The sequence below is a fragment of the Ovis canadensis genome, chromosome 19, assembly GCF_042477335.2.
Source record: "Ovis canadensis isolate MfBH-ARS-UI-01 breed Bighorn chromosome 19, ARS-UI_OviCan_v2, whole genome shotgun sequence".
Classification (NCBI taxonomy): domain Eukaryota; kingdom Metazoa; phylum Chordata; class Mammalia; order Artiodactyla; family Bovidae; genus Ovis; species Ovis canadensis.
The window spans coordinates 71,277,424-71,303,537 of NC_091263.1; the positions used below are offsets into that span (position 1 = coordinate 71,277,424).

Below are 26,114 nucleotides of genomic sequence, written 5' to 3' on the forward strand. Positions count from 1 at the left end.
CTCACTGCCTTCAAGCTGTGCTAACATCTCAACGTCTTAATGAGGCTTATCTACCTTATTCAATACTGTGGCCTGTCCCTGTCCCCACCTCTCATCGGCCATTCTTGCTCTCCTTTATTCTGCTCTTACCCACCATCTCCCTGCTCCATTAGCAGTTATGACTTCCCAATGTACCACATAATTTAGTTATTTATGTTTATTTTCTGCCCTTCCCTCACTGCCCAACTATAATTCTGAGCTCCCTGGGGACAGGGCTAACCCTAACCCAAACACTAACAATAATGCTCCCTTAAAATTTTTTGTTGAACAAATATGTGTCATTTAACTTCCTTTCTGGGCCATCTCTGATATTTTGAGATTCTAAACTATGACTGAGATATTACAAGGTCATTGGCACACTTTTTTCCTTTCAGGTTTTGAAGCTATCTTATTAAATGTAATAATTACAAACATGTAGGAAATGCATGTAACTGTAAAACATAATGGGCATCCCTCCTGGCTCAGCTGGTAAAGAATCCACCTGCAATGCAGGAGACTTGGGTTCTATCCCTGGGTTGGGAAGATCCCGTGAAGAAGGGAAAGGCTACCCACTCCAGTATTACAGCCTGGAGAGTCCCATGGACAGAGGAGCCTGGCGGGTGACAGTCCATGGGGTCACAAAGAGTCGGACATGACTGAGTGACTTTCACTATAAAACATAATAAGACAATTATCCCACCTGAGCCCATCATCCAGCTCAAGATTTAAAATCATAACCAGCCATGTGCATGCACGCATGCTCTCTTCCCTTACCCAGCTGCTGCTCCTGCGGCTGCTTGACAATATAATCATAACCCTAATTTTGAGCTTATCATTTCCCTGACCTTTAAAAAAAAATAGCTTTACCATACAGCCTGTAAACTAGATAAAACATTGCTTAGGTATGCTTGACTGAGGGCTTTATTAAGCAGTATCATACTACATACAGATTTTGCAAAGAGATTTTCCTCTCTATGGCTCACTATCCTTGAAGAATATTAGTTCAGTCTTTTTATTTTTTTTAACTTGTAAACCTTTTCATTTTGCTCTCATTCTTGAAACAGTCACAGGGTACTCAGCTTTTCCTCTGAACAATCCGGATTCCATTGGCTCTGTGCTTTCACTGTTTCTGTGGAGATGTCTGTTGTCAACTGACTTTGGTTGCATTTAATTCTCTTTGGTTTTTGTACTGTGCAGTTTTACCGAAGTGTGTCTAGCCATGGATTTCTTTATCTTTTTGGACATTTTCTGCATCACGGTTTCACTTGTTCATTGGTTCTTGTACTCCAATTAGGTGTTAAGACTTTCTTTTCAAGCCTTCAATATTTCTGAATTTCTCTTTTACATTTTTTAATCTCCTTGCCATTAATGTTGATCACAAAGGTAAACATCAGAACAGCCAAATAAGATGAAAAAAAAAAAAAGACTTTTGCAATGGCAAAAGTAACGAAAAGCAAACATTTCTCACCAAAGTTCATCAGTGAGAAGAGTTCTGTATATTACTCTTCATTAGTAAAGAAGACATATTTTTAATATTCAAAGATCCTATGAATCCTTCAAGAAGTAAAAGAGGCTTCAAATTCTAGCAGATTCCAGATGGGATATGTTCTTTAAGACATTGTTGGTTTCATTCTTAATAACTTCTTTGCACATATCTTTCAGTTTGGTAATCCTTTCTTCTGCTGTGTCCAGTATGCTATTTAACCCTTGCATAGAATTTTCATTTCAGTGATCATATTTTCCACTTTTAGAAGTTTCACTTATTTTCAAGGCTGTTGGTCATTCTTGCTAGTCTATTATTGTTCATTCATTGCTATGATTCTGCCCTCTATCTTTAAACAACTCATACATAGCTGCACGTTCTGGATCAGGCAGTTCCAATATCTGCATTCTTGGGTAGGGGTGGAGAGGTCTGTTTGCTTATTTACCTCTGATGAATGTCATCAAACTAGCTGCCTATTTATGTGCTTGCTGATATTTTATTTTGAAGTCATTTCTTGACCTTAAACCATGAGAATCCTACAGGAATTCTTTCCTCCAAAGAGAACTTGAAGATCCTTCTTTTGGAAGTCAGGAGTGCCACTAACTTATGACTATTTCAGACTCTCTTGGGAATTCTGGCTTAACTCAGAAGCTGGGCATCTATCATGAGGAAACTCTGCCCCTCCAAGTGTGCCTGCAGCTGCAGTTCAAGACCTAGGATTGTTTGCTTGTTTTGCTACTAATGTTTTAGAGAGTTTTCCCTACCTCTTGTGAGATCAGCAGTATCTCAAAGGATATGTCCTATGTAGGGTATGGTGGAAAGGTAAACCTCTTTAATTCTCAGAGGGTTCTAAGACGCTTTGAATATTTAAAAGGCATTTTCCCCCTGACTGATTCAAGAAGGCTAAAGTAGAGAACTGTTGCCACTGTTAAATACTGTTGAGAAATCTTGCTTTGATTTTTGCCATTGGGTCATATATATTTCATGATATCTTTGGCTGCTTCTCTGAGCTTTACTTTTAAAACCCAATACTAGTAGTTGAAAATGCTGCCCGGCTATCTGACAGGTCCCAGAGTACTCACTTTTTTGGCATGGTTGGAGATGAAGACTTTTTAATAAAATAACCATGTTTTTTAAGTTTAACATTTATAATGTGATTTGTTTTTTGTTTTCACCCCTATGATGTCTTTCAAAGAGTATCACATTTTTTGTAATGATTCCAATGTTAAAGGATCATCATTCTGTATATCATATATGCACTGACCATACACATAAAATCTTGAACTAAATATATATAAATCCCAGCACAAGTTTGGAACTGCTTTTACTTAAAAAAAATTTTTTAAGACTAAGTTCATGATAACCAGCCATTTTCTTATCATCTGACTTTTTAAAGAAACTTAGAGAGGAAGATACAAAGCTCTCACTTAGTGTTTTTTGTAAGAATTACTTCTTTACTTGATGAATGAAGCAGCCTTCCCCCAAATTTTCTTCATTGCCAATAAAGAAACACTCATTTTTATTATGTCAGTGTCCATAAAATGAAGGGCCATTCCAACAGCTCACAGTTCTGATCACCATGAAGTCTATGAACAGGTGTGATGGAGATGCATCAGTCACCATAAATTGCTTTGTGTATATTTTTATTGTAAAATCTTCACATTTGCTTGTGAGAACATAAAGCCTGCTTATTTCTTTTTAAAAACATTTTCTCCAACCTCTCCTTCATTGCTTTATTAGTAACAAAACTTCAGGTACAATGAGACCTAAGAGTGGTATTTAAATTTTGCAACGAGATTAAATGTCCTGTGTCAGACCTGCAGCCAGCTTTAACGTGAAACTATATGGCTGAATATAGTTTCAGAGGCTGAATCAATGAGCTGCCACTGGTGCACTGGTGCATGGGAATATACTAAAAACTCTTCCTGAGGTAGGAATACAAAAATACATAGAAATATAAAAATAGATTATAGAGTATCGTATGGTGTTTCCTTGTATCTTTACTAAGTCTATGCTTCTAAAATGATCTTTCACTACAGACATAAAAATATTATGAAACCCATTAGGGAAAAAATACATGTCCAATTTATAAGCAATCAGTGTCAGCTTTGCAAGTTCTAAAGTATATGAATCTTTCATTAGTTACAGGTTATATATATTACCTAAGTCTGTAATATTAACAACTGAAGAATCTATCATTGTTTTCCTGTAATCCAAATCCAAACATTTTTTTTCCTGTCTGAACTTCAGAAGGGTCACCAACATAAACCTGTTCCACTGGCATGTAGATATGTTTAAGAAGATCTACTGATGGCTATCTTGAGCAATACAGCTATTTTTTTTCTATTGTAAATTAGTTTGTAGGTTTGTGGTCAACTGTATTTAATTATGGGTATATCCCACATTCTACTGAAATGACAAATGTTAAATTGCCAAAACACCTTTTTTTTAATGCAGTCTAACACGTGTATTAATTTCACTTTCACTGAGTGTCGTTGGTGAGCGAAGGCCGCATCTTTGTAAAACATATCTACGGCTGTGCTGGGTCCTCGCTGTGCACACCGCCTTCCTCTGGGTGCGGCAGGCAGGGGTTACTCTCTGGTTGCGGGGTGCGGGCTCCTCGTTGCAGTGGCTCCTCCCGCTGTGGAGCACAGGCTCCGGGGCATGTGGGCTCAGCAGGCTCCGGGGCATGTGGGCTCAGCAGTTGTGGGGCATAGGCTTATTCGCCCTGTGGCATGTGGGATCTTAGTTCCCAGACCAGGGACTGAACCCATGTCTCCTGCATTGGCAGGTGGATACTTAATCACTGGACCACCAAGGAGGTCCCATTAAGGTGGTATCTTTGATTACTGATGGGCACTGGTCTAACTGGCCTAATGATGGCATTCAGAGTGTGGCAGCAATTCTGTTCAACTCCAAAGTACCGAAGAATGAGTGAGCATGTCTTCAGCCTCATTCCTTATAACAACAGTTCTCAAACTTTTTGGTCTCAATACCCCTTTACTCACCCCGAAACGTTGAGGTTTTTAAACAGTTTTAATTTATGTGAGCTATACCTATTGATATTGATCAGACTAGAAATAAAACCTGACACATTATTGTGTACAAGAACATTCAGGTCACATTCCATCAGGCATTAGAACTATGCTACCGTTCCCTGTCATGTAGCTTCTAGAACACTCCACTTATATCCCTGAGAGAATGAGAATAAAAAAGGCCAACAACAAGTTAATAGTATTATGAAAACAGTATCAACCTCATGGGTATCTTGAAAAGGTCGTAGGGACCCCATCCCCAAACCACACTTTGAGAACTGCTGACATCCTTGGAGAAGCCAAATTATATTATTCCTCGAACATTTTTCTTATTCTTATCTTTAAAATGGGCAGATGCCTACTTTCCCTTCTAAGCTTTGCATAACCTTCTCTGTATTTTAGTCTTCTTGTTGCTGCTGTCCAGCCACTAAGTCGTGTCCAACTCTTTGCAGCCCCATTGACTGCAGTGTACCAGGCTTCCCTGTCCTTCAGTATCTCTCAGAGTTTGCTCAGATTCATGCCCACTAAGTCGGCGATGCCATCCAACCATCTCATCCTCTGTTGCCCCTTCTTTTCTCTTCAATCTTTCCCAGCATCAGGGTCCTTCCCCATGAGCTGTCTCTTCCCATCAGGCGGCCAAAGTAGTGGAGCTTCAGCTTCAGCATCAGTCCTTCTAATGAATATTCATGGTTGATTTCCTTTCTCAGGAAGTCTGTAATCTTTATTTTGGATGGTTTACAAATCACCGGAGGTTACTATACTGTTAATTTTCTTCTACTGCTTTGGCCTGTCTGTCTCTGGTAGGTGAAGGACTCCTCTGGGTTCATCAGGTTTTAAGTGTTAATTCTCTGTCTCTGCCTTAGCACATTTCCGTTTGTAACTAGAGGGCACTTGAGCTTTCTCCTCCCTATTTTCTCTTCTTTTTGCTACTTTTCTTCTTTGCTTGCTTTGATCTTCTAAGTTTTTATGCCCTTAGAACTTCGCTTTAACACTATAAGCAACTGCTCACAATATCTGTCTTTTCAATTTTTGGCTGATTGGTTAGTCCTTAAATTGCCATTCAATTTTTAGCTGTTCTCAGAAACGTTAACTCTCCACAAATATCTGATGAATAGAATCACAGTGAAACTATTTGCTTAAAACTTTTTGTTTTCTAACTGCTTTACCAGCCCATAAAAAATAATACTATACAGTGGAAACTTAACCAACCATACTTTATTTATCAACATAAATTACCAAGATGATCAAAACTAGATGATTTCTTCAAGTACTTCTAAGAATTTAGCCACAATTTCCTCAAAATTACATAAATCTAACTGAGTAAAATAACAGGTTCTTACTATTCCTTGAGAACATAATGATTTCCTATAAGGTTACAGATATTTTAGCTTGGTTTCAATCACTGAATGAATGGGTTTTCATGTTTTAAATGAAAGCATCTCTTGCCAGGAGTCATTTTGGAATTTCAGACCCAGAGATGAATCAGAAACCCTTTGGCGAGCTACTCTAGCCAAATTGTTTTATACATGAGTGACTGAGGCTGAAATCCTCATGTGATTGGTTAGAGGCCATGGACAAGTGGCCAGGTAATTACTAACTTGTCTCTTTCACTTTATTAGGTTGCCTTTAGAAAAATAAACTTTTGAATTGAAGAGGCTTTAGTGATCATCTGAATCAATACCATCATGTTATAGATGTGATAACTTAGGCAGGATATGGTTAAAAATATAATATATACAAAGGCATCTTACACAGTATCTGGTGTATAGCAGAAATTCAGTAAATATTAACTTCCTTTTTTGGCTCATGGTCCAGTTAGGAATGCAGATCTCCCAACCTACCTAACTGCTGTCATGTATCTTCATTCTGAACAAAAAGCCCTACTGATGATTGAATCTGATCTTATATAAGCAGCATTATTTTATAAGGTAAATACTTATCAAAAATTTATTCTGAGCACTAGAGTATATAATACTACTCAATTACTATTTTATTCAAGGAGCCTATTAGAATTAATTCTTTTAAAAGACTTCATTTTAAAACATGAGTAGATTAACATTTTCTCAAGAGGGCAGAATATTACTAAATGAACTTTCCAAAATAGCCTTTTTCACAAAGAAAGGAGGGGAAGAGAAAGGGTATCTCTTTTCAAAAATAGCTGTATCTCTTTGCCTGACCATAACATATGGCTCACACTGATGCTGAATAAGGAAACACACAGCATCAGTTTACGAGTCAGAAGGTGTATGGATGTGCCACTTACAATGGATGACCACGGGAAAATCTCAGTGACACAAGATTTCTACACCTGCAAAGTGGCCATAAATAAGTTCAACCTTTAGGACTGTGGTAAGGCTCAAATGAAGGTTATCCATCTATCTACATATACAGAATATTACATAGTATAGTGGAAAGAAAAAAACATTAGGAGATTCAGGAAATCTGGGTTCTGTTCAGGGTCAGCCCGTCACTCTCCTGCCATGTTACTATGAACAAGCAATTTCTTTTTTTTGTAATCTACAAAATGCGAAGATGGAATTAGATCAGCACTGCACAGGACTAATTTGGAAAAAAGGAAGTGAGGCACAGTAGCCTTGCTTTTTGACGATTTTCTTAGGTTTTCAAGTATTATATCATCTAAAGAATGGGTTTTACCAAAGATATTTAAAAGTTTGACAGCTCTGTCTCAATTCTTTGCCATCTGTTTGCAACAGGAAATGGAAACCTAGGTACATTTTCAGCAAATTTTTTCAAAAACGATTTTTTTTTTTTTTTTTTACCTTGCATCCTTCACAAGCATGAACTCCATAGTGGAACCCTGACGCTTTATCCCCACAGACCCGGCACTCAATGGCCATGAGGGAGTTGGAAGGCTCTTCATGAGGCTTACTGTACAGCTGAGTCTTTTCAGAATAATAAGGTGGGGATACAGGCTCCACTTTGATTGCACCTGTGTACAGAGAAACATGAGCAGACAATCATCACGAGAATAACAATGCTAAACAGGCAACAGGGCATGTCGCTATAGCACACCTTACTACCCATATTTTACTATTTAGGTTAGATGCACTATGGAACATGAAAAAGACACAGGGAGAAGTGGGCTTTGTAATCACATGCAAGTCACAACGCCTCTGAGCCTCACCTGTGAAAACAAACTGGGAAGGGAATTAAGTTTGTGGTTCTATGACCCTCCAATACCTCATGATACTAAAGTTCCCACAGGAAATACATAATATTTGAAATCATGAAGGTTATTTTTCTATGGGCTGTACCTGGCATTCATGACAATATTAAATTATATATTTCAGCTTAAATATTGCATTTTTAGAAGTGTTCTTAAACCACTCTTGCAAAGGAAACACAAAAAGAACTGAGAAGGACATGGTACGCCCAGCTTGAGGGTACGTGAAAAGTAAGAGACCAGGTACTCATCAATGTTGAGTCTGAAAAGATGGTTTGTAAAATGATCTTTGATAGAGACACTTTAGAAAGCAAGCACTATCTTTCTGCTGGTCAGGATCAAGCCTATTAAATTTCCATATTAAGCTTCAACTGAAATCACACATGTAACTATAACCAAGTATATAATTTATCTTAAAAAAAAAAACTAGAAATACAGGAAGTTCTTACTTCTTGTCAAGTAATGGCTGCCAATTACACAGTGGTTGCTCTGGAAAACCAGCATATCAGCAAAGAGATAAAAATCAAGGAAATAGCATCACAGAAATTTATCTTATCTTGAAAAGTGCAGTTTTAGTTTTTCTTGATGTGAGCTGCATTAATGGCACGGAGATTTATCAATAGTCTACAATGTCAACATTCAAATTTGTGCTGAAAAATAGGTTTCAGTGTAAGCTGTTCAAACTGCAGAATTAGGAAAGGTGCATTATAGTAACAATGATTTAGCAATAAGTTAAAGGAGGTAATAAACTGTTACCTATCTGCTTAAAAGTAGAAACAATGAATCAAAATCTGGGGGGTTGGGGACGGACATTTAGCCTGAGATACAGCTAGCACGGTGATCATGCTGGAGACTGTCCCTGAAAAGGAAAGAAGAAAAGAAAGAGAGGCGGGAAGGGAGGAAAAAGGAAGGAGGATCCAGGGTGTTCACACACTACCTGCCTTGTTGGTCAGTTACATGTGTGTGTCAGCTCAGTCACAGCCATACCTCTTTTCAACCACATGGACTGAGCCCCCCAGGCTCCTCTGTCCATGGGATTCTCCACGGCAAGAATTCTGGAGTGGGTTGCCATTTCCTCCTCCAGGGGATCTTCCCGACCCACGTCTCCTGCACTGCAGGCAGATTCTTTACCACTGAGCCACCTGGGAAGTGAAAGTGTCAGTCCGACACTTTTCCCCAAGAACTTTAGCCTGCCAGGCTCCTCTGTCCATGGAATTTTCCAGATAAGAACAAGGGAGTAAGTAGGTAGCCATTCCCTTCTCCAGGGAAATCAAGGATCGAATCCGGGTTTTCTACACTGCAGGTGGATTCTTTACCATCTGAGCCACCTGGGAAGCCCTTGGTCAGTTATAAACGCTTAGTATTTCATGGACAAGTGGATGGATGAATGAATGGTAAATGTCTTCACCACAGCCATTAGTCCTGGGAGCATTTACCCTACTGTGGACGAGAGATTAGTCCAATTCTAGTCTCAACAGTCTGAAAAGTGAAATAAACCACATACTTTGGTACTCTTGGAGCTTCAGGTCATACTTATAATCTGCAACCATCGGGTCAGCTCTTGGGAACGGAATGTCCTCGTAGTGCGGAGCAGAAATGCTGGAGAAGTCAACGGTGGTGAAGGGCTTGATATCAAAGGCATGGGAGTGGTCATCCATCATAGAAAGGTCCACGGAGCTGATCCCAAAGTTGGTGGGCCAAAACGGCATCTCTGTGTCAACCATGGTAATTTCTGAAACAAAGAAAAGGCCAGCTGTGACGTCAGTCCTGAGGACTGGGCAGTCTCGTGACGACACACAGAAAGGATACAGAAAGAGTCTCCGGTCAAGATGTCACCTAGGTGATCACGAGGAGAGAAGTGAACACAACCACCCTCCTAGTGCCGTCCAGGTTGCTGAACTAACTGAGGGAAGTCACCCATTACCTGAACGTCATGGTCGAGGACCCTCTAGTGGTGTCAGCTTGTACAGCGGACCCATACCAACGTCCTACAGACAGCCCTGTTCTCCTTAGAGTGGGATGACTTTCCTAAGGGTATCTGGGAATGGGCTTCTTGCTTTTTCCCAGCAAGCAGAGAGCTAAAGAATGCAGCTCTCACAGGCTGACTCTTGCAAGAGGTTAAAGATTCTAGCTGTGGTCTTCATAAGAAAAACAAATTGCCTCGAAAACACAAATAAGGAGACGAGCGCTGTGAATGTGCTTCAGTGGCTCCAAGAGGGCTCATCAGGCACTGTGTGGGTTCGCATGTCTGAATATCTGCATGAATAAGGACGCAAATCGTCTGAGGTTATCTGTGTTACGGTACAAGCCCTACGCTGCTGACAGTTCGGAGCTCACACTGGGTCTCAATGCCATCCAGGAAACAGTGTGCACTCTTAGTGACGGGGCATCCATCGAACTGTATCTTTTGTTCTGAACGTCACCTAAATCTACCCAACCCAGGACACACCATTTACTTTGCCTATCTCCTCAGTCTGCTTCCTTTATTTTTCTCCAGCCATTTTTCTTAGAATAAATCGCTTTCCTATGAAAAGACACCTCTCTCGTCTCTCTTGCAATATCCACAATTGTGGGTTTATCGACTGGTTTCTCAGCACGCTGCCTGCAAAGTTCTTCTGAACACCAAAGTAAAGGTTGACCAAGCTAAAGGCAGCGCAATATGCTGCTGTATCAATACTGGGAAATAAAAATAGGGATGGAAAACATGTCTGGGTTGCAAGAAAAGTTGTTTGCTCACCATTTTACTGGCTTCATTTTGTTTCACTTTTAACATATGACTTCAGTGACTGCCTGCCAACCAACATCAGGCTTCTCCACACAGGAATCATATCCCTAAGGGTCACTGGTTTTATTGAAAAGCTTTGTGGAAAATTTTAATGATAAAATAGCTATTTGTGTGTAAATAACTAGAATGAAGAATTCATCTGATTTTAAAGAGATGACTCTGAAACTCCTAAACAACTTTATACTTGTAGTACATTTCAGCTACAGCTAGAAGAACACTAATTTTTTTTAAAACAGACTGTATTTTTTTAAGCTTTTTTTTTTTTAATATGAACCATTTTCTAAGTCTCTATTGAATGTGTTACAATACTGCTTCTGTTTCATGTCTTGGTTTTCTGGCCACAAGGCATGTGGGATCTTACCTCTCAGACCAGGGGATTGAACTCACGCCCCCCTGCATTGGAAGGTGAAGTCTTCACCCCTGGACTGCCAGGGAAGTCCCCAAGAGAATAGACTTTATTTTAAAAAGCAGCTCTAGGTTTACTTAAATACTGAGCAGAAAGTTCTCCTATACTCCTTCCTCTTTCTCCCTCCCCACCAAACCCTGAAACACATAGTTTCCCCTATTAATAATTGACATTTCCCCTGTTATTAACCCTTGCGTTAGTGTGGTATTGCTTGTTACAAAACTGATGAACCAACAGTGATACATCATTAACTAAAATCCAGTTTACCCTCGGGTTCCCTCTTCTGTGTGGACCATTCTATGGCTCTGACGAACGTATGGCGTCCCGGATTCACCATCAGAGAAGCCTACATTTCCTTGCCCTAAACGCCCCTTGTGCTCCACCGATACATCCCTTCCTTCCCCAAGATGGCTAACTTTGTTGTCCTCTTCTCCTAAGGGCAATCTGCCGCAAAAGCAGGGGGAGCACTGATAGACGTGCAATAAATTTAGAAGTCTTCATCTGTCATGCAAGCGCCCCGATAGTCCGACTTCTTCAGTGCCGTTTTCCACTTGGGCTCCCGGACCTCACCCCCGTCCTCAGCAGCCACATGCTTGGGCGCCTCACACCGTGCGCCCAGGGCAGACACTCTGCCCCGCTCATCTCCGTTCACGCTGTCTCTGGGACTCCTCGGACTCCTCCCATTCCTCACGATCACACGTCATGACGCCCGTCTGTCTTTCCCACAGGAGTGGGAAAAATCCCACACTGATCCACACGCTACTTGCTCCATGAAACCTTCCATGAATTCTCCAACTTAAAAAAATATCCTCCCTTCTCCGTGTTCCCACAGCACTGAGTACACCTCTTTCATTCTGGTATAATTGTTTAAACAAATATCTCCACTGTTAGATTTCCAGTTTTTGGAGCAAAGGACAGTGTCTTATTATTCCGTTTTCCCTTTAGACCTTGTTTACTAAATGCTTGCCAACTCAATGATCATATTTTATAAGGAAGGCCAGAACAAGTATTCATTTCTCTGTGGAAAATGGAAAAAATAAAGACACTTTCTCTGCAGTTTAGCTTTGCTAAGACTGAAGCTCCCCAGAAAAAAAATGTAGCCTTCAGTATCATAAATAAGATATAGTTTAAGCTGTACCCCTCCTCTCGACAATGCATACTCAGTTTTTCTCTTCTGATAATTGCAACAGAAAGATTAGGGTCCTATAAACTTTTTTTTTTTTTTTTCTATACAGAAAGGACAAAGAAAGAAAGAAAACTGTCTGCTTCTTCAGCTCTATGAAAAAGTGTCTGACCCTTCCCTTCCTCCCCTCTCCCTGTCCTCTCAACCTGGGACACCTTGACCTAAACAATAGTACCCCACCGGCCACAGTTGCTGGGAGGCACAGTGGTTCCCTAAATGTTTTATTTTATTTTGACTTAAGAGATGGGTCCAGGCAGCCTGCTTTTAATTTTGTCTCTGGAAAACATAAGCTACCGTTTCTGCCAAGCTGTAAGGCGAGTAGGTGTTTTTCGTTACCTGGTGCAATTACCCATGGGAGAACACATGAGCAAACCACCTAGTGCACAGCAGCCCCTCTCAGGGGTAAGAACAGTGTCTTCACCTTCCAGCCGGGTGACAGGAGCGCACTGTGTTAGGCACATCCCTTAATTTCACAACCGTACGTGTGTTCCAAGCAGACGGCAGTCCTGGGGCAGATGTTGTGGGGTAGGACAGACCATCAACCCTGGCTTTAAACTCTGCGACAGTTCATGAGCAGATTTTTTCACAATGTGTCCAAGTACAGTGTATTTCATGCAGAGAGACATATGATGCAAAGTACAGCAACTTCTCTCACCCGAGAGGCATCACTGTTCGGGATTACGGAAGTGGGTCAGAAAAGATTTTACATGATAAGTCGAGCACTAGAACTATACAGTGTACCTGCCAGGTTTTATGCTGTCTCCTATGAAAAGTAAAGAAAAACTTCTAGAATATCCAGGGAAATGCTGCATCTCCTTCATAATAATAATTGTTGTTCAGTTGCTAAGTCATATCTGACTCTTTGTGATGACATGGACCATGTACGCCAAACTCCCTGTCCCTCAGTATCTCCTGGAGTTTGCCCAAGTTCATGTCCATTGAATTGGCGATGCTATCCAACTATCTCTCTCGCCTTAATAATTACATTAGCTGAAGCCTGGCGTGCTGCAGTCCATGGGGTCGCAATGAGTCGGACACAACTGAGTGACTGAACTGAGTATTAATAGAACCCTAAATTTTTGCTGGGTGTTGTGCCAAATATCATCTCATTTAATGTTCACAATGTCCTGTGAAGTAGGTATACTTGTAAATCTCTTTAAAGAAGAGGAAACCGAGGCATAGATATGGAAATAACTTGCCCAAGACCACCCAGTTACTAACAAGCAGAGCTGGATTATGAATGAACACAGATGGCCTAAAACTCCTCAGCCTGTACCAGTTATTAAAGAGCAGAGAACTCCAGAGCCTAGCCTGCACATGTGACTTCCTAACTTAGTACTGGTTAGGAAAACAAATCTCTTCTTGGATCTTCTAGTTCTATATCAAATAGCAATTAATTTCAATGAACCCTCATTGAACACCTATGATGTGCCAGGTTCAAAGGGATGCCCTGTAAAGGGTGAGTAATTCTCCAGTAGAGGTTTCACCGGAGCAACTGGTTAAGCTGAGCAACAAGAGTGGGTGCAGGGAAGAGCCTTTCCTAGCTGGTCTAAAATTTAGGAGCCCTGTTGGAAGTGACCTCAGAGAGACATTTGGTCACTGGTGTTTTTTTTTTTTTCCCAATCTCATTTGTTTCAGCTCAGGGTCATGGTACTCTTCAATGTGATTCACTTAGCCACCCTCCTTATTGACCTATTCAAATCACTTTGCAGTGACCTGTGAGTTTCCTAAACCCTCTCCTGTTACAACAGCTGATACCCAGAGACAGAAATCACCTAGAAAACGTGAGAGCAGAAAGGGCCTTTTGGAGATCATCTAAGCTCCTCATCTGACAGATGAAGAAAAGCAGGCCAAGTGATTTGCTCGTGAGTCTAGAGCTGGAGGCTGAGCCCATGAGAATCCAGGTTTTCTGTCTTCTTCTGTAGCGTCCTCTGCACTGCGTCAGGGAGTTGTTACTGTGTGTAAACACGTTGAAAAGGGGACTTTTCAACCTACACCAATATCTACAGATCTGAACATTTCAGTCTTGACTCCTACACAGGAATGACGTCAAATTCATGAAGGAAAAAAGTCTCATGCAAGAAGCCATGTGCTGGATGACAAATTAGAATTAAAAAAAAACAAACCAAAAAACTGGGAGTAGAATTTGTTTCTAAGAAAAACAATAAACTCTGAATTCATCAAAAGGTTTAGGGAACAGTCTGATAAAGTGAGCATCATACCAGTCTAAGTTTTCATATCATAGATGGATGCATTTTATATGTTTGCTTGTTGAAGGGGCTGCTGTTCTGGACATTACCATCTGCAGCTGGAGAGCCAGTAGTGAGTCAGCGGCCCCAGGTTTGAATCCTGCCCTCCTGCTTGCCATTTTGTGACCTCTTTATACCTAATTATCCCTAGTCGGTATAAAGAATCCTACTGCAGACCTACTGAAGAATCATTAAATAATATATGTAAAGCATCCGGCATGGGGCCATCGAGTTCCCTATAAATATAATTATGGGTGGTGGAGGTACTTTTTGTCACCAGAGTACTAGACTCATGTAAAAGGTGGGCTAAATGCTCCCCAATGCTACCACTAGGGGACAGGAAGAGGAAGAAACAGCAGCAAAGTCCTATTGTTCAAACAGGACTACGCCTAAAACAGATGTCCTGTTTCAAAAGCCTCTGCAAAAGGAGAGTCCACAGCCTCTCCTGGTTACTCATTCCAACGCTTAATTACTCTTCTGCAGTCAGGAAAGTCTACGTCTTATCTGGCATATCCCCAACTGTGTTACACATATGTTAGCGATGTTCCTTTCAGAATAATTAAAAACAAAAAAATCCTGGTGGGCAAATAAACTTAGGAAATGTGACATGAAGCCAGTTTAAATGGGTTTGCCGCAGGACTTCTTAGAATTAGATGTTAGTAATTCATGAGAATATACAAAAATGGAGGGGGGGGCATGGCCTACAATGTTCACAGAGTTTACTGTTTGATGGAATAGGGTTTGTGAAACGATGGTCTAAGCTATGTTGTTGGAGTTTATAATTTTGGAATTTCATTTTCTAAATGGATAATTAGTGTCTTCTGTATATTTGTCCTTTGCCTCATGTACTTGAAAAGCATTAAGTTACTCCTTAGGTTTTCTTTGACGTTAGAATGACTAAGGGCAAGGATTTATGTTGGTTGAAACAACAGCAAAACACAAGAGAGAAGTTAAACCACGCAGAAAGGAATCACAGTAAAGACGAATGCTCCTTTTACAGAGACTCTCCTAAAAGATTCCGGACAGGAAAACAAAGTCCCATATAAAGGGCCAGGAATCTGAATGTCATTGACTTGTTCAAGAGCAGCACTGGAAGCTAGAAAATTAAAAGAGCAGTGTTTTCAAATTTCAAAGAAAAAAATGATTTCCAACTTAGAATTTTATACTCAGCCAAACCGTCACTCAAGTGTAAGAGGAGAATAAAGACATTTTCAGAAATACAAAGCCTCAAAAAGAGTCACCTCTTTCCTAGAGTTCCACACCAGAACATAAAGGAAACAAAAGATCCAGGAAGCAAAGGATGGAAACCCAGTGGAGAGGTGGTAGGAAGGCCCAGGATGCCAGATCCTGAACAGAACCTGTTCCTAGACACAGAGAAAGCAACAGGGGGACAGGGGAGGGCAGAGGGATCCCCTGAGCAACCCAATGTCTGATACATGCAAATGCCCACTTTGAGGGAGAGTTTGAGGAATTAGTGACAGGTATGTAGAAAAAGAACAACATGTGAGCATAGATAATAATAATAATAAACTCCAGAAAAACAAACAGCTATTCAGGGTCAGAGGCAGAACTGCAGCATACTGTCTGGCTCAACCGTAAGCAACACTTTCAAAGGTGAGCACAAATATCTGATTTCACCTACAATTATGAATCGCCACACTGTGAAGTTGGGAGGAAGGAGAAGTGTGTGTTTTGGGAAAGGGACCGTGGTGGCAAAGGGCTAAATAAATTCTTATCTATCACAGTAGGAAGTCAGTGGGTAATGATGGACACAATTTTAAAATAGCAGTATAAGCATGTTATCTTAAGACACAGTAGTAAAAGCCAGGAGAAATGCTTTCAAAAGTTAAAAATCGTTGCCTCTGAGGAGTAGGGGCTGGGTATGGACTAAAGATTGCGATTCTTCATGAAAAGCTCTGTACGATCTGACTTCCAAAACTGTGCACAAATTTTACTTTGATAAAGGTAAAAGTCCTCTTAAAAGGAATTATCATATAATAACCTGGAAAAGTAGAGAAAATTTTGATGTAGTTTCAAATAAACTAAAGGCAAATCAGAAACTATTTTTAATACTTGACCAATAGATGACAGTCCACAGATGACTGTGACTCAAGCATTTCAAAGATAGATTCTATCGATTCATTTCTTTTCCTTCACTGGTATCAAGGAAGAAAAAGAGCCTGGGACTCACTAGCAGAAGTATAGCCTACTGCTGTTGTTTGTTGCTGTTCAGCCACTAAGTCGGGTCTGACTCTTCTGTGACCCCATGGACTGTGGCCTACCAGGTTCTTCAGCCCATGGGATTCCCCAGGCAAAAGTACTGCAGTGGGTTGGCATTTCCTCCTCCAGGGATCTTCCTGATCCAGGGGTTGAACTCACGTCTCCTGCACTGACAGGCGGGTTCTTTACCACTAAGCCACCAGGGAAGACCCACAGTTTAAAAGTAGCTAATAATTTTCAGGCACTCATTCCATGACAGGCACTGACCCATTACATATGTAATTTATAATTTGTTAATATATGTATAACTCATAAATGTACATATAGTAACATAACTGACTATTTTTAATACAACTTACTAATGTTTAAAAGGATTAAAAAAAAGGATTTCTTAGAGTGTCATTTGTTTCTTGAAGAAAAGATATTTTCATTGTGTTGTCAACTTAGACAATACTACAAACCAAATTCAATGCTTCTGCGATTGATGTCTCGGAGATACTCCCATTGATAGCCTTGGCTTTCAAAAGGTTGAAAGCATTCTAATATGTATCTTTATATGCACATGTCTTTATAATAAGCCAAGAGGTCTCACAGCAAATTTCCAAATTCAGACCAACAAAGGGCTTTAGAAAATGTTCATTTATACTTTTACAAACTTCATTTTCTCTTGCATGGGCCACATCTTGTTTAGATAGCTTGTTTAATCCAGTCCTGAGATACGAAGTGACAGGAAAGATGAAAGAATCCTGCCCTCATCCAGACTGATCATTTCTTCTGCCAGCTTTGCTGGAGATTCAAGCCCTCTTTCTCATCATGGTCAAACTCGTTCAAGGTTGGTTCTTCTGATAAAAGCAGAAGAGAAAACATGTCTTCTGTTGGTCAAGTATTATAAAAACATGTTTCTAAAGGCAGACTCACTAAACTCTAGTCAGGATTGAATCTGTTGAACTGTAGTTACTTTGGCCGAGTTGAAAATCTGGTCTTGCCTAGCACACATCAGCAGCCAGTGAAGAATGGCGCTTAGGCCAGAAACAGTGGACTGGAATGCTCCCCGCTGGTCAGCTCCTTCTGCACAGCTTGATTTGGGTTTTGCAGTGATGGGGGAATGCAAATGGGAGAGAGGAGGCTGAGTAGAAAGGAAAAAAAAAAAAAGAAAGGAATGCTCTAGAAGGGTGTAACTACTTAGAAAGGAGGCAGCCACCAAAGACTACTTCTCCTGACTCTGTCCACCTATCAACCATCGCAAAGGACCTCCTGCAACCAGGGAGAGAGAGAGTGGGTAGGTGTTTTTAAAGAAAACTTTACTACCGAAGCATCTCTAAAGGCCTGAAATTATCCTAGAGGGGAAAGCTGGCCTTACTCAGAGTTGTTTAGTCTGGCAAATTGAGTGATACACTACGCTTCTGTTTACCCTTTTGTTTTCAATTTGCTGTGCCAAACACTCTTAATGAGAAGACAATGGTCTTAAGCTAAACAAACTCTGAGGACAAAAGTGTCAAAACAGATGTAGCTAGATCACCAGTGGTTATGGCGTGAAACACAGGTTTTCATTAGCTATACTATATATACATACATAGAGAGATAAAATCTTAAAACTTATTGCCACATCATATTAAAATATTTGATGTAAGCATTTTCATTTTAACAATTCCTCCTGAGCCATTATAGCATGATGAAAAAATGTTCTACATGAAAGCATTTGATACAATTCAACACTCATTCATGAGTTTAAAAAACTTCTTCACTAGGAAGGACAGGAAACTTCATTAATCTGATAAAGAATAGCTATTTTAAAAAAGACAAAACCCCTAAAGTAGCCATCATACTTGATAGTGAAATACTTAAGCTTTCCTTCTAAGATCAGGAATGAGATAAGGATACTAGTTTATCATTATTTCTATTAAACACTGGAGATCCTATCCAATCCAACAACAACAACAACAAAGACACAGAATTAGAAAATACAAATACAACTAACATTACTCACAGATGACATGATTGTATTAAAAAAAACACACACATACAACAAAACCATTACAGTTAACAGGAGAATTTAGCAAAGTTGCTGACTATAAGGTTGATATTCAAAAGTCAGGTGTATTTCTATAAAGCCAACAACAAACAGAAAATGACATTTTAAAATGAATTTTTACAATCGCATCAAAACCATCAAGGACCTATGGAAAAAAATCTATCAGAATAAGAGTAAGATCTCTACACTGAAAACTCAAAAATACTATTGAAAAAAGATCTAAATGTTTGAATGAAGGGGTATGTCATGTTCATGCACTGGAAGGCTCAGTATTATAAAACTGTCAATTCTCCCCACATTTATCTATAGATTTGGAACAATTCCAATCAAAATCTTAGCTTTTTTTTTTTTTTTGGTGTGGAAAGTGACATCCTGAGACTAAAAAATTACATGAAAATTTAAGGGGCTAAGACTAAATGAGGCAATCTTGAAGAGAAGAAAATGCTGGCGGACTTACACTACCAGATACCAGAACCAATGGCAGTGCTATAGTCCTTAAGACCAGATACTGGTTGATGCAAAGACAGAAAAAGAGACCAGTGTGATCGAAGAGCAAACCCAGAATCTATGCCACATGTACACGGTCACCTAGTTTATGAAAAATGCCAGTGTAGCGTAATGGGGAAAGACAGTCTTTTCAATAAATAGACTAGGTCACACACTGGACATCCACATAGACAAGAAAAAGGTTCAACCCCTATCTTACATCATACACAAAAAATCAATTTCATGTGAACTGTAGGTCTTAATCTATAGGTTCTTAAAGCAGTGTAAACAGGGCAGGTAAAAATTCAAAGGGTGCACATTTCATCCTAGGAGTGAGTATTAGAAGATATGTTTTTGCTTTAGATATGTTTGGCCCATTCTGTTATATAGAGACCCTTTAATAATGCAGGAAATCTTTCTCTAAAACCTAATGCCTACATCAAGAGTCCTCTGTTTAGAAGGTTAATGTGCTTCAATCAGTTGAGTTGTCTTTTGAGACATTCTTTTTAAGTGAAATATATCAGCAGGTTAAATTCAAGCTACCAATTTTATGCTAATAATTTAACATCTTCTTTTATCAATAACCTATTTTATAACCTTGCTTCTTATACAAGTCATCGTATATTTCACGATGGTGTTTCTCTTCCCAAAACTTTTCCTTGATTTACTTTTCTTTGGCAATTTTTCTTTCTCAGTATCTTAATCTCAGTTCATGCTCAATCAGTAATACAAAGCCAGTTCAGTTCAGTCGCTCAGTCGTGTCTAACTCTTTGCAACCCCATGAACCGCAGCACACCAGGCCTCACTGTCCATCACCAACTCCTGGAGTCCACCCAAATCCATGTCCATTGAGTTGGTGATGCCATCCAACCATCTCATCCTCTGTCATCCCCTTCTCCTCCTGCCCTCAATCTTTCCCAGCATCAGGGTCTTTTCAAATGAGTCAGCTCTTTGAAATCAAGATACCCAATGGCCTAAAACTATGTGCAAGGTATTCTTCAGGTCTCATAAGAAATGCAATATAATGTAGTTCTTGACCTTGAGACATTACCAAGGTGAAAGGCATTTGATAAAAGAAGACAGTAGAGAGACAGTAAGTGCTTTAGAAACAGAGGAGAAAGAGACTCACACGTTCTGAAATAATCAGGGCTCTCTTCGCGGTCGAGATGTGTTTGAATTGTAAAGGCCAGTGGAATGGCTAGGATTGGATTGCTCCTGATAAAGATAATCCAAGGAAAAGATACTCATCTCCAACATCTAGCATGGCCCTGTAATACCTGAATTTATTTAAGCAATAATAACAAAACTAATATAACATCAAAGAGGATTAGATTTCATACAGAACCAACCCTTGCAAATTGGACTGGTTTCTTCTGGGTCAATTGTTTGTACTTTGTAATTGGCTAGAGGTGTGGCTGTATCAATAGTAAAGAGATTCCTTGTAAATGGTAGAGATTTCTATGGAAACGGTAGAGATTTCTATGGAAACTCGGCCATAATTAGGTCAAACTTACACACACATTTGGATCTTATTAGCAACATAGTTTAATCAACTAAGCAAAGTTGCCCAGTCTGCATAATAGGTTTTTCAAAACTAAAAGGCAGAGTTTTAGGTAAAGGGTAAGACAACAGTGAGAGTCCCTTGGACTGCAAGGAGATCCAACCAGTCCATTCTGAAGGAGATCAGCCCTGGGATTTCTTTGGAAGGAATGATGCTAAAGCTGAAACTCCAGTACTTTGGCCACCTCATGGGAAGAGTTGACTCATTGGAAAAGACTCTGATGCTGGGAGGGATTGGGGGCAGGAGGAGAAGGGCATGACAGAGGATGAGATGGCTGGATGGTATCACTGACTCGATGGACGTGAGCCTGAGTGAACTCCGAGAGCTGGTGATGGACAGGGAGGCCTGGCACACTGTGATTCATGGGGTCGCAAAGAGCCAGACACGACTGAGCGACTGAACTGAACTGACTAAACTGAAGGTAATAACCAATTATCTTATATTAAAACTATTTAATTGCTAATGCAAAGCAAAAGATTAAGAAGAATGAATATCTAAGTTTCTCTAAAAGAAGTAAGGGGGCCATTGTGTTCACATGACCGGCACATGTGAAGGATGTCAGGAGTTCTGTTACCAGGTTCTGCCATTGGCTCTCTGCCAAAACTAGAAATTGAACCTTGGTTTTTCTTCTAGAACTATGATTAATAATGGGTATCTAGAGCAACTTCACTTTCACTTTTCACTTTCATGTATTGGAGAAGAAAATGGCAACCCACTCCAGTGTTCTTCCCTGGAGAATCCCAGGGACAGGGGAACCTGGTGGGCTGCCGTCTATGGGGTCACACAGAGTCGGACACGACTGAAGCAACTTAGCAGCAGCAGCAGCAGCAGATAATACCTAGATATTCTGAAAAAAGTGTTAAGGAAAAGATTGGAGGAGACTTAAGAAGTCAGTCTGATGTAAGTAACTGAAAATAGAAAACTTTTGGTAGTATGGATAATGTAAACCTGTATTATCCCAGAGTGGTAACTTCTATTTTAAAGGTGACAAGACAGAATTAACATCTGCTGGACGCTGATGACACAGCCTGCAGTGCTCTAAGGGCTTTAGATGTGGGATATTAGTTACTAAACCAAGTAAGGTACTTTTCTGCTAGCAAACAGGGCTCCTGAAGTTCAGGTGAACACTGGAAGTATCAGGAGATAAGACAGACTTGCCAAAGAAGCCAGGCATTTGGATAATTTAAAAACCTGTCACATTCAAATTAATATTCAAGTGATATCCAACTAATGATATTCAAACCAATGGAGGGCCATGGTGCACATAACTCTTAGTTAATCCATAGTATCTTTGTACTTTGTTTTTAGCACATATATCACATGGTTTGCTTATAATAGCATCAATTTTAGAATGTTATTCAGTGCACACTAAACTTTCATTTTCACACACTAAACAGATTTCAGTGTCTGACCTCAGAAAAGTACCGTGGAAGAGCAGTGTGTTCTTAATAAGTCAACAAGAACTTATTAGACACCTATTATGTGTTAGATACTGGTGGAATAAAAGGAAAAATAAACTTGGATCTTGTCCTCAGTGACTATATAACCTGGCTTATCAGGCAGTCTCAAATTAAGGGTTAAACACTGTGATAGAGACCAAAAATGCGAGAGGGTTTTTACTCTTTCATTGAACAAGTGTCATTGAGCCCTGCTATTCACCGAGCATATTCCAGGTAGTTGGGATGTGTCAGTGGATGAACAGACTAGACAAAGATCCCTGACTTCATGGGGTTAATGTGCTAGTGGAATAAAGCAGACAATAAACAATAAATACAGAGAGTAAGTTACTTATACGGGAGGCTAGAGGATGAGGAATGCTTTAGACATGAGAAAATGTAGAGCAAGGGGAGGGGAAGGCCCATGGGGAGGACAGATAATTCAACAGAGGGTCAAAGCAATCCTCACTTGAAGGTAAAAGCTGAGCAGAGATTAGGAGGCGCTGAGAGTCAGCCAAGGTGTCAAAGGAAGAGAATTCCAAGAAGATGCAAGAGCTGGAGTGAAAGCACCAAGGCAGGAGCAGTGTGGAATGTGGGAGGAATAGCAAAGAGGCGAATGTGGCTGCAGAAAGGGGGTGAGGGCAGACAGGGGGTAAGGGGCTGTTGACACGGTGAGGTGGGGGTACGGGGCTTACGTTTGAGAGAAGGGAGAGTCAGTGCACGGTGTTGAGCACAAGGACAGACCTGACACGCACTTTAAGTGATCCCTCTGGGCTGAGACTAGGCGGCTGGGGGCTAGACTCAGGTAAACCTCTCAGGAGACTGAGATCGTCCTCAGGGGCAGTGGAGGGAAGAGAAGACACACAGTCCTTTTACGGGAAAGGGAGAGCGATGAATGGCAATGTATCCAGAGAGTGTTTCACGGAGGAGACGTCACCTGAACCTGACCTTGAAGGACAGAGAGGACTGGCAAAGGTGGAAGAATCAGGAGAGCTATTCCAGGACACGGTAGTCTTGGAGGCAAAAGTGAGTGTGGCTTGCTCTTGGGACAATGACATTGGTCCAGTTACAGCAAGGCAGGCCAGTCTCTCAGACTGGGGGGAAATAAGATACATAAAGGACTTCCTCAGTGGCTCAGACGGTAAAGCATCTGTCTACAGTGCGGGAGACCTGGGTTCGATCCCTGGGTCGGGAAGATCCCCTGGGGAAGGAAATGGCAATCCACTCCAGTACTATTGCCTGGAAAATCCCATGGACAGAAGAGCCTGGTAGGCTACAGTCCATGGGGTCACAAAGAGTCAGACACGACTGAGTGACTTCACTTTCACTTTCAAGATACATAAGGTAGAAACAGATTACAAAGAGCTTTGAAAGCCAGTGTTCCTGCTGGTGTCTTGTATTTACTATACTGTAGATGCTCAATATGTATTAGAAGATGGGTAATAAAGACAGGCTTTTAGGACCACTTATCTGGCAGACTGGATTGGCTGGCTGACAGCTTCTCATTTGGAAGGTCAGCTATAAGGCTGTACAGAAATCCTGGCATGAGGTAATGAGGGATAATTCTCCTGTAGGTAATTGACAGTTGCTGTTTTGAATCTACTTTATAATGTAAACCATTTGCCACTTGTGGGAACCTCAATCTTATGTTGGCAATCCCTTTCTCAACTAAAAATTGCATGGGCCTAAAAACCTGTGTGCTCAGACAGGTCTTGATTCCCATGTTATAAGAGCTGAATAGCAGTTGCTATCAAATACATGTACAATGCCCATGTCTCTAAATTAGCTACAGGTACAAAACTGTCTCCAAAAAAAAAAAAAAAAAGTTATCTGGTAGAGGTTTATAGAAACTTAGTCCTATTCAAATGAGTCTGATTCATTTTCTATCACATATTTTCACAAATAACACTAGTAGGTGGACACAAGGCATTTTCTGGACAGCTTTCTAAAGCCTAATATAAGGGTGTTCAAAGGAAGCTAAAGTAACAGAAACTTTGTGTCTGTTCATTGATCTAATATAACTAAGAAATTTGCTTTGGTCAGATTTCCTCTGACAAAAAGAATACATACCTTACAAAGAGCTATGATGATTTCAGAATCTCCTCCAGCTTATCTTATTTAAGTTATAAGTGAGAATGTTGATAAAGGTAATAATCCACGACAATCTCTATCAGAGGTATAAAAATTGTTTTTCATTTAACGACCCATGTTTTACACTGCCATTTATATGGATTTATATTGCAGTTTATATGGATAGTTGCTGGCAGGCTTTGCCGGTGGCTCAATGGTAAAGAATCTATCTGCAACGCACAGGCAACGCAGGTTCGATCCCTGGGTCGGGAAGATCCCTTGGAGGAGGAAATGGCAACCCACTCCAGTATTTTTGCCTGGAAAATCCTATGGACAGAGGAGCCTGGTGGGCTACCGTCCATGAAGTCGCAGAGCTGGACACGACTGAGCGACTAAGCAGGAGCGTGAGCTTTGAAGACAAGTCGTGTTCCTTAGGCTTTGTTGGGGGAAAAAAAAAGTTTTAAGGTGCTATGCTTTCTTGTAAGCACTTAATATAAATGACATATATTTGGGGTGTTTCCTATAATTCATAATTTGGGGGGAATGTACAAGAGAAATGATAGTTTTCGGAAACATAATAAGGAGATGCTCAGAGTCTAGAAATCTGCCAAATCTACTACATCCTAGTGATCAGAAAACAAATCTGAACAGTTAAATCAGAAATAAATGATAAACGAGAGCCATACTGTTAAGGGAAGGGCTTCACTGGTGGCTCAGACGGTAAAGAATCTGCCTGCAATGCAGGAGACCTGGGTTCGATCTCTGGCTCAGGAAGATCCCCTGGAGAAGGGAATGGCAACCCATTCCAGTATTCTTGCCTGGAAAATCCCATGGACAGAGAAGCCTGGTGGGCTACAATCCATGGTGTCGCAATGAGTCGGACACGACTGACTGACTTTCACTCACTCATACTAAGGAAAATATTATTATGGACAACAGTAGAATTCTAGAAAAACTCCCTGAACTGTTATTTTTTGTGAGATCATAAAATCTGGAGCTGTCAATGACCTAAATCTTCATCATATAGAGAACATTATAATCTAAGACAATTTTTCAATGTCTCTGAGAAGAAAACATGCAATCATTGCTCTCATTTAGGCACAAAGAATGACTGAACTTGTGGAAATTCAACCTCTTTATAGACAAATGTTAATGAAATCGGGAGGTAACTGGCCCGTTTAAAAAAAAAAAAATCAGACATGAGGATGCTTTTTCTAAGTCTGATCATTTCCTTATCAAAACATTCAAGAGAGGTTATACAGAAGCCTCATCTCACTTAAAACTGCCACTCATTTTGATGCATAAGGAATCCTACAGTTTTTTTTTTCCCTCCATCTTCCTTAAAAGGCTTCAAATTTAGGATACTGTGTATCTTCTGTTCTATCCACAAGTGATTAACACCACAAGCCCAGGACAATGAACTTCACAGAGGGGGTCTGGTGTGCTTTCGCACAACTGTGTCATTCAGTCCTCACAACAGCCCCGTATCTCCTGTTAACATGTGTGCGGAGGGCAGAGGGGATGGATGACACGCTTAAATTCACACAGAAAGCATATGGCCAGGACAAGTTCAGGAGTTCCATTTCCTGACACCACATGGGTCCCTTAGAACTTGTGCAAAGGTGAAAGCCTTGGCTTGGCTCAGTTATCGAATGCTCCCAAGTACACAGCTGCCTGGAGCCACACGGCCACAGTTTAAGTCTCCCTCAATAGAAACGGCAGCAATCCATCACTCACCCCTGCCTCAGGAGAGACTCTCGTTTCAAAGAGTCATCGATTGCAGCATTTGTCGTGTCTCTAAGGCACACTTCCATTGCTCAATCAGTTCCAAAGGACAAGCATGTCATCATCTTTCAGTGCTCTGGTGCAACAACTTAAAATCAGAGAATTCACCCAGGACTAAGTCTGGCACTGAAAGTGGGAGGCATGTTCAGCTTCAGCTTATGGACGCTTCCCTTCAACCTTG

The 26,114-nt window shown here is 40.5% G+C and overlaps 1 protein-coding gene across 10 annotated transcripts in view; it reads right to left on the minus strand.

Annotated features, from left to right (window-relative positions):
- Window positions 1-26,114, minus strand: part of PPARG (peroxisome proliferator activated receptor gamma) — a 124,477-nt gene that overhangs the window by 36,150 nt on the left and 62,213 nt on the right. For all 10 annotated transcript variants that reach the window (XM_069561002.1, XM_069561007.1, XM_069560998.1 and 7 more), the window contains 2 exons: window positions 9,225-9,452; window positions 7,317-7,486 (listed from right to left, as the gene is read on the minus strand). In XM_069561002.1, coding sequence (XP_069417103.1) covers window positions 7,317-7,486; window positions 9,225-9,444 — 390 coding nt within the window. In that variant the 5' untranslated portion in view covers window positions 9,445-9,452. The remainder of the gene's footprint in view (window positions 1-7,316; window positions 7,487-9,224; window positions 9,453-26,114) is intronic.